Genomic DNA, 16,069 nt, shown 5'->3' with positions numbered 1-16,069 from the left:
CCAACTGCTAAAACGAAATGTACTCAAACAGATGATATATGTAGAGGAAATGTCCTATGGATACAGCTCGTCCCCAGCAAGTCTTGATATTACTGTATTTTTCAGACTATACGATGCAGCAATCTGCAAACAAAAAGATGGGAATATTTTCCAGATATTGGACCAAATCAGTTGTCTGACACCACAACGTATGTAAGTTTAATGCTCATTTCCATGTACGCAGGGGATGTGCTGCCGAAAGCACGATGCTGCAGAACGAGACCCGCTATGGATAAAGGAACGCAAGAGTCTCAGTCGGAGGGAGGATAGAGGTTACTCACGATTTTGCCGCCTCTACGATCTCGTCAGGAGCGGTGAACAGCTTCTGCACAGTACGTTTCGGTTTCCCATGTTCTTTGGCTAGCTGCTGTATGCAGTTGATGATTTGATTCGTTTGCTTCACTCCCAATTTAACCGCATGACAAAAATCCTGTTGTAATACATTCTCTGCTGCGGCCTCAAGCATGACTGCCGAAAAGAGAGGAGAAGGACGTCAATCAGCAAATACCTCTGCTCTGATAAAAAGGGCACAGAAGATGGAACACTTAGAAAATGAAGTTTTTTCCCATAAGTCAGCAATACTGAGCAGGTCATTTTCCACTTATAATTGTGCTCAGCTTTGTGTCCCCAAACAAATTGCCTGACAAATAATATGTGACCGCTGCAGCCAGTCAGCAACTACAGATTTTCTCTAACATTATCAGCCTCAGTGGAAGAAACACTTTTCTCCTGCTCTGATGGAATCTAGATTGCAGTGGTGGTCAAGTGACATGGTTAATGTCCAGAGATGGTGGGGCCCATACACCGAGAGCAGAGGAGTGGCACCGAGAGTAGTACAGACTGTCTGCCATCTATGCAGCCATAAATAGGTGTTTTCCAGTAGAGGAAAGTCTTTTAACCCCTTCAGCCCCCGGGCACTTTCCGTTTTTGCGTTTTTGTTTTTTGCTCCCCTTCTTCAGAGAGCCGTAACTTTTTTATTTTTCTGTCAATCTTGCCATATGGAGCTTGTTTTTTGCGGGACGAGTTGTACTTTTAAATGAAAGCATAAGTTTTACCTTATAGAGTACTGGAAAACCGCAAAAAAATTCCAAGTGTGAAAAAACTGCAAAAAAAGTGTGATGGCACAATAGTTTTTGGGATGTTTTATTCACCCTGTTCACTATATGGTAACACTGATGTATGGGTGTGAAAATTCACAAGCTTGTCCAATAAAAGTGGCGTACGTTTTGCACCATTTTCCAAAACCCGTAGCGTTCTAATTTTTCTGGATCTATGGCTCAGTGACGGCTTATGTTTTGCGTCTCGAGCTGTCGTTTCTAATGGTACCATTTTTGCGCAGATGCTACATTTTGATCGCTTGTTATTGCATTTTGCGTAAAACTTGCGGCGACCAAAAAAACGTAATTTTGGCGTTTGGATTTTTTTTGCCACTACGCCGTTTACCAATCAGATTAATTGATTTTATATTTTGATAGATCGGGCATTTCTGAATGCGGCGATACCAAATATGTGTATATTTATTTATTTGTTTAACCCTTTAATTTTCAATGGGGTGAAAGGGGTGTAATTTGAACTTTTAGGTTTTTTCTATTTTTCAAAACTTTTTTTTTTACTTTTTTTTTTAATTTTACTAGTCCCCCTAGGGAACTATAGCGATCAACAATCCGATCACTCTTATCTATCTGCTGATCACAGCTATACAGCTGTAAACAGCAGATACAGTCACTTCCTGCTTCACTTGCCTCTGGGCCGAGTGAAAACGAAAGTGACTCGTCATAGCTGCAGGCGTCATCACATGACCCTGTGCTACCATGGCAACCACCAAAAGTAACGTGATCACTCACGTGACTTCCGGTGGGGGCGGCGGTAAGTGAAAATCATGACCGCGCGTATATACATCTTGCTGCCAGACTTTGGAAGCGAGATGTAAGGGGTTAATGTTACGGGCGGAATTCGATTCCACTCGTAACATGCAGGCACACGTCAGCTGTTGAAAACAGCTGATATGTGGGCGGATCGCGCATCCTACTCGCGGCAGGGGGTGGGGCTTAACCTCACACGATCCATGACGGAAAGATCCGTCAAAGGTCGTGAAGGGATTAAAGGGGGAATCTATCACCTCCTGGAAGATTTACTGACGTAAAGAGATCAAAATATAAAACCGCTCTTGACTATATACACAATAATAAATTCCTGTGTAATTCAGAGATTACAGCTCTGACCGTATATAGAAAGAAAGACAAAAGTCGGTCTCTGCGGTCTCACTACTTTGATACTTTGAAGACCTGCTGCTTCTGAGCTGGAAGATAATATTGTATAGACGGGTGGAACTGGGAGCAACAATGTGTTGGTGTCTTACTGCTAAATGTTATTCTATAGAGACAATGCAAGATGGATTCCTGTGTGTTATGCAGAAGTAGGAGGAGGCTGGAAACCGCAAAGTCCTGTTACAGCCTCTGGTGGCTGTATATCTGTGTAAAGTATGGAATCAGACTGCAGGCTACGTCTTACTCTTAGGCTACTTTCACACATCCGGTTTGAGCAGTGCGGCTCAATCCGGCTGTGAAACCTATGCAACGGATGCGGCAAAAACACCGCATCCTTTGCATACGTTTTTACATGCGGCCCGTCCGTTTTTTTCCGGTTGCGGCATGCTACTGAGCATGCGCAGTGGAAGAAACCGCATGCGGCGGCCGGATGCGTTTTTTCCGCATCGCGCCACATCCGGCGTCCATAGGCATGCATTGAAAAATGCGCCGCAGCGGCCGGATGCGGCGCGATGCGATTTTTTTGCCAGAACAAAAAACGTGCCAGGGAACGTTCCATCCGGCCGCGGCATCGGCTAAATCTGCCGCATGTGGCAAAAAACGGACCGAACGCAAGCGCATGCGGCACTAATGTAAGTCTATGCAAAAAAAAAACGAAACCGGAGGCAAAAAAAACGGTTGCGGTTTTTCTGCAGAGCGCCGTATTGTGCCGCAGAGCAAAAACGATCACCCCATTAGAAGCAGCGGTATCCTCCTCCATAATAGAGGCTCCATAATACTCAGGGACATCTTTTTACTTATCTGATTATTAGTAAATATGAAGTAAAAGCTCAAACTCCTGCCGGAAGGTGAAAGGTGTTTCTGCTAAATTTTATTTCGCTAATTCACTGTCCACTGAGATACAAGGTGAGTTAAAAGGGCTTATCGACTACTGTTACATTGATGGCCTATCCTTAGGATAGGTTATCAATGTCTGATCGGCTGGGGTCAGATTTCCCGAACTCCTGCCGGTCAGGTGCTCTCAGTGTCGGCAGCAGTTGACAGCCAGAAATGCTCAGTTCCATAGCTGCCCCGATAACTGATAGCGGCCACGGCTGGGTACTGCACGTCTGCCTCCCATTCAAATCAATAGGAGGCAGATGTGCAATACCTGGCTGCTATCAGAAGATGGGGCATCTCTGGCACCGGAACTGAGCATCTCTGGCACCGAAAACAGCTGATCGGCAGGGGTGCTGGGTGTCATACACCAACCAATCAGAAGTTGAAGACCTACCCTAAGGATAGGCCATCAATGTAAAAGTAGTAGACACCCCCTTTAAGTTACCATGTATGTGACTATTTCTGTGAATTTATGAATGAAAAAAAAAAAAATAGGTAAATCAATTCTTCTACTTTCCATGGACCAATGAGTCAGTAAGCCACGCCACATTCTGTTACCAAAAATCACTACATTTTGTAATAAAAGTTGTCAAATGAATGTTATAACTTCATCTACTGTCACTCTTCCTTTTCTAAGAACTGATCGTTTTCCTGCATATATCATCTTTCTTGAAGACCTAACTTTTTTTTGGAGGGAATCCAATTCTAGTTTGGGCAAAAATCCATGCATGCAGTGACTATAGTCTGACATCGATGTGTGAAATATAGAAAGTCAGCCTAGAGATGGGTATACTAACTACAAGCATTATAACTAGAAGGGCAATAAAATAGAAGATGAGGTACATAAACTATTGCATAGGGGTGTATGTATGAAACGGGCTGAAAGAAACAGTCTTGGTTGCCCATAGCCCATGGCTGCGCAGCTTTCATATCTCATTGTGCTTTTCAAACATGAATGCTGCATTGATATTGATTGCTATGGGAAAAACACACACATTATATACCATATTTTTCAGACTATAAGACGCACTTTATCCCCCCCAAATAAGGGGGAAAGTGGTGAGAGGATTGCATCTTATAGTCCGAATGTAGGGCTCATAGTCCATATGCGGAGAATGAGGGTGCTGCGGTGGAACGGGTCATTGGCGGCATGAGCAGGCTATAGCAGCGCCTGCCGTAACCACGTGGGACCGCTCATTTCATATGCATGCATTGTACCGCCGATCTTCGCCGCCGCTGACAAGTGGGCGGGATAATGGGCAGCGGATGCGTGCATAATTAACAGCCGGCCTGCGTGATTATTCCTGGAAACTACAGCCTGGAGCAGACCTGGGCAAGGGGCAGCCCGCGGGCCACATCCGGCCCGCCTACTCTCTGTGACCGGCCCGCCTGGCTCCGGGCGTCCTTGCTGGCTGGTCACTGATGAGGGCAATCTGACCTGTTGTTCGAAGCTCCAGGCTCCGGGCGGCCCGTGGTCAGATTGCCCTCATCACACGCTGCGTGCCGGCGTGCAGGGAACAGAGGACAGATCCTGCAGCGCCGCACAGTGCAGCAGCGGAACGCAGGAATCTGTCCTCTGTTGCCTGCCGGCACTTTCTCTGTGACACACACGCGCGCGCCCTGATGTCGGCAGTACAGCGCGTGTGTGTCATTTGAAAAGTTCCCGCCCGGCAGGAGAAGAAGATGCAGCAGCCAGGGCCTCTATGGAGAGAGGAAGCAGCTCAGCGGGGGGCCGTACAAGAGAAAAAGGATGTCAGCGGGAGCCCGTACGGAGGTGCCTGAGGAGGGGAAGGTGAGTGGTGACTAGTAACCTGAGGGGACAATGGGGGGAGTGGAGGGGAGGGGGGGGGGGTAACTGGTGAGTATTATTTGGGTGTAGTGATTTAGTATATGGCAATGTAGTTTTACAGGTGTAGTATATAGGGGTCTAGTGATGTATATGTGGATGTAGTGATGTATATTACAGGTGTATATAGAGGTGTAGTGATGTATATTACAGGTGTATAAGGGGGTGTAGTGATGTATATTACAGGTGTATAAGGGGGTGTAGTGATGTATATTACAGGTGTATAAAGGGGGGGTCATGATTTATATGAGAGAGAGAGAGAGAGAGAGAGAGAGAGAGAGAAAGAGAAAGAGAAAAAGAAAAAGAGAGAGAGAAGCCCGTAACTGCGAGTGGTACTGGAGTTACATCGGGTACCACGTGCTCTCTCCCCGCCCCCTGCAGCGCCATACCGCCATTACAGGGCCTGATTGCGTTTCTCCGGTACCTGTTTGCATACATGTGACAGGTACCGGAGAAAACATGAATCTGTGAAATAAAAAGATTTTCCATATTTACCTGCTTTCTTCAGCTCTGCTGCCTCCCGCTCCTGACCACCGCTCATTCATTGATTATTCACCACACTCAGGACCTGGAAGCCGGAGCATCGCGATGACAGCACCGGGCACAGCACCATTGAGGACATCACCGCGGGGACAGGTGAGTATTCTGCAAGCACAGTGACCTCCAGGAGGTCATCAGAGTTTCCAATGAACTCTGATGACCACCCTGCGACACCCACGCTACAGCTTCATGGGTTCATCAGAGTTCATTGGGAACTGTAACGAGTCCCCGAGATGCTCCGGCTTCCAGGTTCTCAACACACACACACACACACACACACACACACCTGTATACTCACCCAGCGATGCGGTCCCCAGCGCTGTCCCTGCTTCCAGCTTCTCACTGCAGTGAATATTCAGTGAGTATAATTACCAGCGATAAGGAGCGGGAGGCAGCAGAGCCAGAGACAGCAGAGCCAGAGACAGCAGCGCTGGAGAGAGGGAAATATAGAAAGAAGGGAATTTTGTTTACTTACCGTAAATTCCTTTTCTTCTAGCTCCTATTGGGAGACCCAGACAATTGGGTGTATAGCTTCTGCCTCCGGAGGCCACACAAAGTATTACACTTAAAAGTGTAAACCCCTCCCCTCTGCCTATACACCCCCCCGTGCATCACGGGCTCCTCAGTTTTGGTGCAAAAGCAGGAAGGAGGAAACTTATAAATTGGTCTAAGGTAAATTCAATCCGAAGGATGTTCGGAGAACTGAAACCATGAACCAAAAGAACAATTCAACATGAACAACATGTGTACACAAAAGAACAACAGCCCGAAGGGAACAGGGGCGGGTGCTGGGTCTCCCAATAGGAGCTAGAAGAAAAGGAATTTACGGTAAGTAAACAAAATTCCCTTCTTCTTTGTCGCTCCATTGGGAGACCCAGACAATTGGGACGTCCAAAAGCAGTCCCTGGGTGGGTAAAGAATACCTCGGTAATAGAGCCGTAAAACGGCCCCTTCCTACAGGTGGGCAACCGCCGCCTGAAGGACTTGCCTACCTAGGCTGGCATCTGCCGAAGCGTAGGTATGCACCTGATAGTGTTTCGTGAAAGTGTGCAGACTCGACCAGGTAGCCGCCTGACACACCTGCTGAGCCGTAGCCTAGTGCCGCAATGCCCAGGACGCACCCACGGCTCTGGTAGAATGGGCTTTCAGCCCTGAAGGAACTGGAAGCCCAGAAGAACGGTAGGCTTCAAGAATTGGTTCCTTGATCCACCGAGCCAAGGTTGACTTGGAAGCCTGCGACCCTTTACGCTGGCCAGCGACAAGGACAAAGAGCGCATCCGAGCGGCGCAGGGGCGCCGTACGAGAAATGTAGAGTCTAAGTGCTCTCACAAGATCTAACAAGTGCAAATCCTTTTCACATTGGTGAACTGGATGAGGGCAAAAAGAAGGTAAGGAGATATACTGATTGAGGTGAAAAGGGGATACCACCTTAGGGAGAAATTCCGGAACCGGACGCAGAACCACCTTGTCCTGGTGAAACACCAGGAAGGGGGCTTTGCATGACAGTGCAGCTAGCTCAGACACTCGCCGAAGTGATGTGACTGCCACTAGGAAGACCACCTTCTGCGAAAGGCGTGAAAGAGAAATATCTCTCATTGGCTTGAAAGGTGGTTTCTGAAGAGCCGTTAGCACCCTGTTCAGATCCCAGGGTTCTAGCGGACGCTTGTAAGGAGGGACTATGTGGCAAACCCCCTGCAGGAACGTGCGTACCTGCGGAAGCCTGGCTAGAAGCTTTTGAAAAAACACAGAGAGCGCCGAGACTTGTCCCTTAAGAGAGCCGAGAGACAAACCCTTTTCCATTCCGGATTGAAGGAAGGACAGAAAAGTGGGCAAGGCAAATGGCCAGGGAGTAAAACCCTGATCAGAGCACCAGGATAAGAAGATCCTCCACGTCCTGTGGTAGATCTTGGCGGACGTTGGTTTCCTGGCCTGTCTCATAGTGGCAATGACCTCTTGAGATAACCCTGAAGACGCTAGGATCCAGGACTCAATGGCCACACAGTCAGGTTGAGGGCCGCAGAATTCAGATGGAAAAGAAGGGAATTTTGTTTACTTACCGTAAATTCCTTTTCTTCTAGCTCCAATTGGGAGACCCAGACAATTGGGTGTATAGCTACTGCCTCCGGAGGCCACACAAAGTATTACACTCAAAAGTGTAAGGCCCCTCCCCTTCTGGCTATACACCCCCAGTGGGATCACTGGCTCACCAGTTTAGTGCAAAAGCAAGAAGGAGGAAAGCCAATAACTGGTTTAAAGACCAATTCAATCCGAAGAAACATCGGAGAACTGCAACCATTCACATGAACAACATGTGTACCGAAAAAAACCCTAAGAAAACAGGGCGGGTGCTGGGTCTCCCAATTGGAGCTAGAAGAAAAGGAATTTACGGTAAGTAAACAAAATTCCCTTCTTCTTTGTCGCTCCATTGGGAGACCCAGACAATTGGGACGTCCAAAAGCAGTCCCTGGGTGGGTAAAAGAATACCTCGTGGTAGGGCCGTCAAACAGCCCTTTCGTACAGGTGGGCAACCGCCGCCTGAAGGACTTGTCTACCTAGGCTGGCGTCTGCCGAAGCGTAGGTATGCACCTGATAGTGCTTGGTAAAAGTGTGCAGACTCGACCAGATAGGTGCCTGGCACACCTGCTGAGCCGTAGCCTGGTGCCGTAATGCCCAGGACGCACCCACGGCTCTGGTAGAATGGGCATTCAGCCCTGAGGGAACCGGGAGCCTTGCAGAACGGTAGGTTTCAAGAATTGGTTCCTTGATCCACCGAGTCAGGGTGGATTTGGAAGCTTGCGACCCTTTACGCTGACCAGCGACAAGGACAAGAGTGCATCCGGGCGGCACAGGAGCGCCGTGCGGGAATGTAGATCCTGAGTGCTCTCACCAGATCCAACAGATGCAAATCCTTTTCAAATTGATGGACTGGATGAGGACACAAGGAAGGTAAGGTGATATCTTGATTGAGATGAAAGTGGGATACCACCTTAGGGAGAAAGTCCGGAATCGGACGCCGAACCCCCTTGTCCTGGTGAAGACCAGGAATGGAGATTTGCATGACAGCGCTGCTAGCTCGGACACTCTCTGAAGAGACTTGACCGCTACTAGAAAGGCCACTTTCTGTGAAAGACGGAAAAGGGAAACAACTTTCAAAGGCTCGAAAGGCGGCTTCAAGAGAGTCATTAGAACCTTGTTCAGACTCCAGAGCTCTAACGGCCGCTTGTACGGAGTGATGAGAAGACAAACTCCCTGCAGGAACGTGCGTACCTGCGGAAGTCGGCTAGGCGTTTCTGAAAAAATACAGATAGCGCTGAGACTTGTCCTTTAAGGGAGCTGAGCGACCAACCATTTTCCAACCAAGATTGTAGGAAGGAAGGAAAAATAGGCGATGCAAATGGCCAGGGAGAAACTCCTTGAGCAGAGCACCAAGATAAGAATATCTTCCACGATCTGTGGTAGATCTTGGCGGACGTTGGCTTCTTGGCCTGCGTCATGGTGACAACCACTCCTGAGATAATCCTGAAGACGCTAGGATCCAGGACTCAATGGCTACACCGTCATGTTCAGGGCCGCAGAGTTCAGATGGAAAAAAGGGCCCTTGAAACAGCAAGTCTGGTCGGTCTGGTAGTGCCCACGATTGGCCTACCGTGAGGTACCACAGATCCGGGAACCCCGACCTCCTCGGCCAATCTGGAGCGACGAGGATGGCGCGGCGACAGTCGGACTTGATCTTGCGCAGCACTCTGGGCAACAATGCCAGAGGTGGGACACATAAGGTAGCCGGGACTGCGACCAATGTTGAACTGAGGCGTCCGCCGCCAGAGCTCGATGATCGTGAGACTGTGCTATGAAGCCGGGACAATGTTGTTGTGCCGTGACGCCATTATGTCGACGTCCGGCATCCCGCAGCGGCGACAGATCTCCTGAAACCCGTCCGGGTGAAGAAACCATTCCCCTGCGTCCATACCCTGGCGACTGAGGAAGTCTGCTTCCCAGTTTACCACGCCTGGGATGTGAACTGCGGATATGGTGGATGCCGTGTCTTCCACCCACGTCAGAATCCGCCGGCTTCCTGAAAGGCTTGCCGGCTGCGTGTTCCTCCGTGGTGGTTGATGTATGCCACCGCTGTGGAGATATCCGACTGAATTCGGATGTGCTTGCTTTTCAGCCACTGCTGGAAGGCTTGTAGGACAAGATACACTGCTCTGATTTCCAGAACATTGATCTGAAGGGTGGACTCTTGCTGAATCCACGTACCTTGAGCCCTGTGGTAGAGAAAAACTGCTCCCCACTCTGATAGACTCGTGCCTGTCGTAACTACCGCCCAGGATGGGGGTAGGAAGGACCTTTTTTCTGACCATGAGGTGGGAAGAAGCCACCACCGTAGAGATTCTTTGGCCGCCTGAGAAAGGGAGACGTCTCTGTCGATGGGCGTCGACCTCCCATCTCATTGGCGGAGAATGTCCCATTGTAGTGGACGCAGATGAGACTGCGCGAAAGGGACTGCCGCCAGTGCTACCATCTTACGTGAGAAGTGCATGAGGCGTCTCAATGTGTGCGACTGATCCTAAGGAGAGATTGCAGCCTTGTCTGTAGTGAACGCTGTTTGTCTAGCGGGAGCTTCACTATCGCTGAGAGAGTATGAAACTCCATGCCTAGATATGTTAGTGATTGGCCCGGGGTCGGATCTGACTTTGAAAAGTTGATGATCCACCCGAAACTCTGGAGAGTCTCCAGCGCAACGTTCGGCTGTGTTGGCATGTTCCTTAAGAGGGTGCCTTGACAAGTAGATCTCCCAAACACGGGATCACAGAGTGACCTTGAGATTGCAGAACTGGTACTACTGCTGCCATGACCTTAGCGAAGACCCGTGGGGCTATCGCCAGCCGGAAGGCAGAGTTACGAACTGAAGGTGTTCGCGTCTTATAACAAAGCGTAGAAACGCTGGAGCTCTGGATCAATCGGCACGTGGGGATAAGCATCCTTGACGTCTATCGATGTTAGGAAATTTCCTTGAAACATTGAGGCGATGACGGAGCGGGGGGAATACATCCGGAACCGCCTGGTGTTCACGAGCTGGTTGAGCCGTGTTAGATCCAGAACGGGACGGAAATACTCGTCCTTTCTTGGCACCGCAAACAATTCGGAGTAAAAACCGTGACCTTGTTCCTGAAGAGGAACGGGGGTCACCACTCGTTGTGCCTTTAGAGTGCCCACCGCCTGCAGAAGAGCATCGGCTCGGTCGGGAGGTGGAGAAGTTCTGAAGAATTGAGTTGGAGGACGAGAACTGAACTCTATCCTGTACCCGTGAGACAGAATGTCTCTCACCCAACGGTCTTTGACCTGTGACAGCTAAATATCGCCAAGGCGGGAGAGCCTGCTACCGACCGAGGATGCGGAGAGAGGAGGCCGCAAGTCATGAGGAAGCCTCTTGGAAGCGGGTTTTCAGGCTGTCTTTTTTGGGCGTGACTGAGCCCGCCAAGAAACTGAGCTCCTCTGATCCTTTTGAGTCCTCTTTGGACGAGGAGAAATGGGACCTGCCCGAGCCTTGAAAAGACCGAAAACCCCGACTGTCCCTTGGTATGTTGGGGTTTGTTTTGTCTGGGCTGAGGTAAGGAAGAATCCTTACTCCTGAACTGTTTAATGATTACATCTCACGCACACTAAACAGTCGGTCAGCAGAACAAGGCAAACTGGTTAAGCCCTTTTTTGGAAGCAGAATCTGCCTTCCATTCAGTTAACACCCAGGCCCTGCGTAAAACCACGGAGTTAGCGGACGCCACTGCCGTACGGGTCGTAGAGTCTAGGACAGCATTAATCGCATAAGACGCAAATGCAGACATTTGAGTGGTTAAGGATGACACTTGCGGAACAGATGTACGTGTGACCGTGTCCATCTGTGTAAGACAAGCTGAATTAGCTCGGAGTGCCTCTACGGCTGCGAATGCTGGAGCTAACAGCGCCGATAGCCTTATAGATGTATTTCGACTAGAGATCCCTCTGTCTGTCAGTGGCATCTTTAAGTGCAGCCCCATCTTCCCCTGCAACTATGGATCTAGCTGCAAGCTGGAGATTGGAGGATGCCCCTTGGGACACTGGGTCCAGCCATTGCCCACGTCAGGGGGTAGGGACAACGTGTATCCTCAGCCGTTTGGAGAAGCGCTTAACTGGATAAGCGTGGTTCCTGGACTGCCTGTGTAAAGTGAGGGTGGTCAAGGAAAGTATTTAATTTACGCTTGGGATACGTGAATGGAATTTCTCCTGCTATGAAGCTGACTCTTCCACTGGAGGAGCTGGGGGAGAAATAACTAACATTCTATTGATGGACGCTATGAGATTATTGACTATGGCGTCACCATCAGGTGTATCCAGATTGAGAGCGGTCTCAGGATTAGATCTTGAGCAGCTACCTCCGCCACATCACACAGAGAGTCCGCTTGCTGGGACCCTGACTAGTGTGATGAAGTCGAGGGCCGCTCATAGTGAGCCTCTCAGGCTGTCTGGGACTGTCGTCCGTGTCAGAGCCGTCACTCTGGGAAGCACATGACACCCTCGGAGCTCAAAGTTGTTCCCACTGAGGGGGACCATGGATAATGAATGAACAGTGGCCATGGATTTGAGAGACTTGTCTGGACTGCAAGGCTTCTAGTATCATAGCCATAGTCTCAGAAAATCTGTCAGTAAATACTGCAGGCTCCGTCCCCATGTCCTGGACGATTAGCAGAGACTCCGTAGTATACAATGAGGATCTATGAACACTGCCGGCCATATAGCCGTACATGCTGTACCGGCTGCATAGAAAACATGTGCTTCTGCACCTCTGTTTTACACAGACAATATGCTGTTATGTCCTCCGCACAATCAAGGAGGGTATATACAAAAATGCAGCTAAACAGTGCAATGCATAGTGAATAAGCATATATGTATATGTGCACTTCGGCACTAGTGGAGTCAGCCCCACAGGTGCTGCTTAACGCCTGGTCACAGCGGTTGTGTGACTATCCGAATCCCTGCCAGGGATTCCAAAACTTGTCTCTTCTGTCGCTACAGAAAAAACTGACAAGAATGGCTGCCGGCGTCCTGTGTAGAGGAGGAAGCCGTGGGCGTGCCTGAGAAAATGCGGGAATCCGGCTTCACAGTGTACACAGTGAGAGGGGTGGAGTATGCAAAGCATACTCCAGCTCTCAGCGCTGCCGGTTTCACAGAGCACACAGTGAGAGGGGTGGAGTATGCAAAGCATACTCCAGCTCTCAGCGCTGCCGTGCTGTGCAGCGTCACGCCCCTACCCTGACTGGCAGGTCTGTGGGCGGAAACGAAGTGAGACTAGGCCGCGCAAGCCGGGGACTCGAGTGATAAGCGCGGCCGGCATATAAGCCTTGGTCGGCGCGGAAGTCCCCGGCGCACCACAAGTCCCAGCAGCGCCCGAAATAAAAATGGCAACGGCGGTTAGCGCGGTAGTCCCCTAATACACTAACACACCCAGCAAGCTGTAGTGTGCGATGGCACTAGTGCGGGCAGCGCCGCCGTCCCTGGCGCACTAACACACCCAGCAATGCTGCCGTGTGTCCGTGCGCGGTCCCCACAGGGACACAGAGTACCTCAACGTAGCAGGGCCATGTCCCTGAGGATACTCCGCTCCATGTCCAGCAGATTCCCAGGAGCTGTGGATGGAGCACGGCCTCAGTGCCTGGAGACCGATAAGATCCCACTTCACCCAGAGCCGAAAGGGGATGGGGAAGGAAAGCAGCATGTGGGCTCCAGCCTCCGTACCCGCAATGGGTACCTCAACCTTAACAAACACCTCCGACAAAAGTGGGGTGAGAAGGGAGCATGCTGGGGGCCCTAGTATGGGCCCTCTTTTCTTCCATCCGACATAGTCAGCAGCTACTGCTGACTAAACAGTGGAGCTATGCGTGGATGTCTGACCTCCTTCGCACAAAGCACAAAACTGGTGAGCCAGTGATCCCACTGGGGGTGTATAGCCAGAAGGGGAGGGGCCTTACACTTTTGAGTGTAATACTTTGTGTGGCCTCCGGAGGCAGTAGCTATACACCCAATTGTCTGGGTCTCCCAATGGAGCGACAAAGAAATGGCCCTTGAGACAGTAAGTCTGGACGGTCTGCTAGTGCCCACGGTTGACCCACCGTGAGATGCCACAGATCCGGGTACCACGACCTCCTCGGCCAGTCTGGGGCGATGAGGATGGCGCGGCGGCAGTCGGACCTGATCTTGCGTAATACTCTGGGCAGCAGTGCCAGAGGAGGAAGAAGGGAATTTTGTTACTTACCGTAAATTCCTTTTCTTCTAGCTCCTATTGGGAGACCCAGACGATTGGGTGTATAGCACTGCCTCCGGAGGCCACACAAAGCAATTACACTAAAAAGTGTAAGGCCCCTCCCCTTCTGGCTATACACCCCCAGTGGGATCACTGGCTCACCAGTTTTAGTGCAAAAGCAAGAAGGAGGAAAGCCAATAACTGGTTTAAACAAATTCACTCCGAAGTAACGTCGGAGAACTGAAAACCGTTCAACATGAACAACATGTGTACCCGAAAAACAACCAAAAGTCCCGAAGGACAACAGGGCGGGTGCTGGGTCTCCCAATAGGAGCTAGAAGAAAAGGAATTTACGGTAAGTAACAAAATTCCCTTCTTCTTCGGCGCTCCATTGGGAGACCCAGACGATTGGGACGTCCAAAAGCTGTCCCTGGGTGGGTAAAGAAATACCTCATGTTAGAGCTGCGAAGACAGCCCTCCCCTACGGGGAGGCAACTGCCGCCTGCAGGACTCTTCTACCTAGGCTGGCGTCCGCCGAAGCATAGGTATGCACCTGATAATGTTTGGTGAAAGTGTGCAGACTCGACCAGGTAGCTGCCTGGCACACCTGTTGAGCCGTAGCCTGGTGTCGCAATGCCCAGGACGCACCCACGGCTCTGGTAGAATGGGCCTTCAGCCCTGATGGAACCGGAAGCCCCGCAGAACGGTAGGCTTCAAGAATTGGTTCTTTGATCCATCGAGCCAGGGTGGCCTTAGAAGCCTGCGACCCTTTGCGCTTACCAGCGACAAGGACAAAGAGTGCATCCGAACGGCGCAGGGGCGCCGTGCGGGAAATGTAGATTCTGAGTGCTCTCACCAGATCTAACAAATGTAAATCCTTCTCATACCGATGAACTGCATGAGGACAAAATGAAGGCAAAGAGATATCCTGATTAAGATGAAAAGAGGATACCACCTTCGGGAGAAACTCCTGAATGGGGCGCAGCACTACCTTGTCCTGGTGGAAGACCAGGAAGGGAGCCTTGGAAGACAGCGCTGCTAGCTCAGACACTCTCCGAAGAGATGTGATCGCTACCAGAAAAGCCACTTTCTGTGATAGTCTAGAAAGTGAAACCTCCCTCAGAGGCTCGAAGGGCGGCTTCTGGAGGGCAACTAGTACCCTGTTCAGATCCCATGGATCTAACGGCCGCTTGTACGGGGGAACGATATGGCAAACCCCCTGTAGGAACGTGCGCACCTTAGAAAGTCGTGCTAGACGCTTCTGAAAAAAGACGGATAGCGCCGAGACTTGTCCTTTAAGGGAGCCGAGCGACAAACCTTTTTCTAACCCAGATTGCAGGAAAGAAAGAAAGGTAGGCAATGAAAATGGCCAGGGAGACACTCCCTGAGCAGAGCACCAGGATAAGAATATCCTCCACGTTCTGTGGTAGATCTTAGCAGACGTGGGCTTCCTAGCCTGTCTCATGGTGGCAACGACCCCTTGGGGTAAGCCTGAAGACGCTAGGATCCAGGACTCAATGGCCACACAGTCAGGTTCAGGGCCGCAGAATTCCGATGGAAAAAAGGCCCTTGGGACAGTAAGTCTGGTCGGTCTGGTGAGTGTCCGTGAGAGTGCAAGACTGCTACCACTGCCGCCATGATCTTGGTGAACACCCGAGGGGCTGTCGCCAGACCAAATGGCAGAGCTACGAACTGAAGATGGTCGTCTCCTATCACGAAGCGTAGAAAGCGTTGGTGCTCTGTAGCAATCGGCACGTGGAGATAAGCATCTTTGATGTCTATTGATGCTAGGAAATCTCCTTGAGACATTGAGGCAATGACTGAGCGGAGGGATTCCATCCGGAACCGCCTGGCGTTCACATGCTTGTTGAGCAGTTTTAGGTCCAGAACAGGACGGAAGGAGCCGTCCTTTTTTGGAACCACAAAGAGATTGGAGTAAAATCCTCGCCCCCGTTCCTGAGGGGGGACAGGGATCACGACTCCTTCTGCTCTTAGAGAGTCCACCGCCTGCAGCAGGGCATCTGCTCGGTTGGGGTGTGGGGAGGTTCTGAAGAACCGAAGTGGAGGCCGAGAACTGAACTCGATTCTGTACCCGCGAGACAAAATGTCTGTGACCCACCGGTCTTTGACCTGTGACAGCCAAATGTCGCAAAAGCGGGAGAGCCTGCCACCGACCGAGGATGCGGAGGGAGGAGGCCGAAAGTCATGAGGTAGCCGCTTTGG

The 16,069-nt window shown here is 50.5% G+C and overlaps 1 protein-coding gene across 1 annotated transcript in view; it reads right to left on the bottom strand.

The window, feature by feature from the left end:
- Positions 1-16,069, bottom strand: part of PNPT1 (polyribonucleotide nucleotidyltransferase 1) — a 233,576-nt gene that overhangs the window by 148,124 nt on the left and 69,383 nt on the right. The window contains exon 9 of the mRNA XM_075338095.1: positions 321-507. Coding sequence (XP_075194210.1) covers positions 321-507 — 187 coding nt within the window. The remainder of the gene's footprint in view (positions 1-320; positions 508-16,069) is intronic.

Source organism: Anomaloglossus baeobatrachus, chromosome 3 (genome assembly GCF_048569485.1).
Source record: "Anomaloglossus baeobatrachus isolate aAnoBae1 chromosome 3, aAnoBae1.hap1, whole genome shotgun sequence".
NCBI lineage: Eukaryota > Metazoa > Chordata > Amphibia > Anura > Aromobatidae > Anomaloglossus > Anomaloglossus baeobatrachus.
This window is presented reverse-complemented; position numbering and strand designations above follow the sequence as displayed.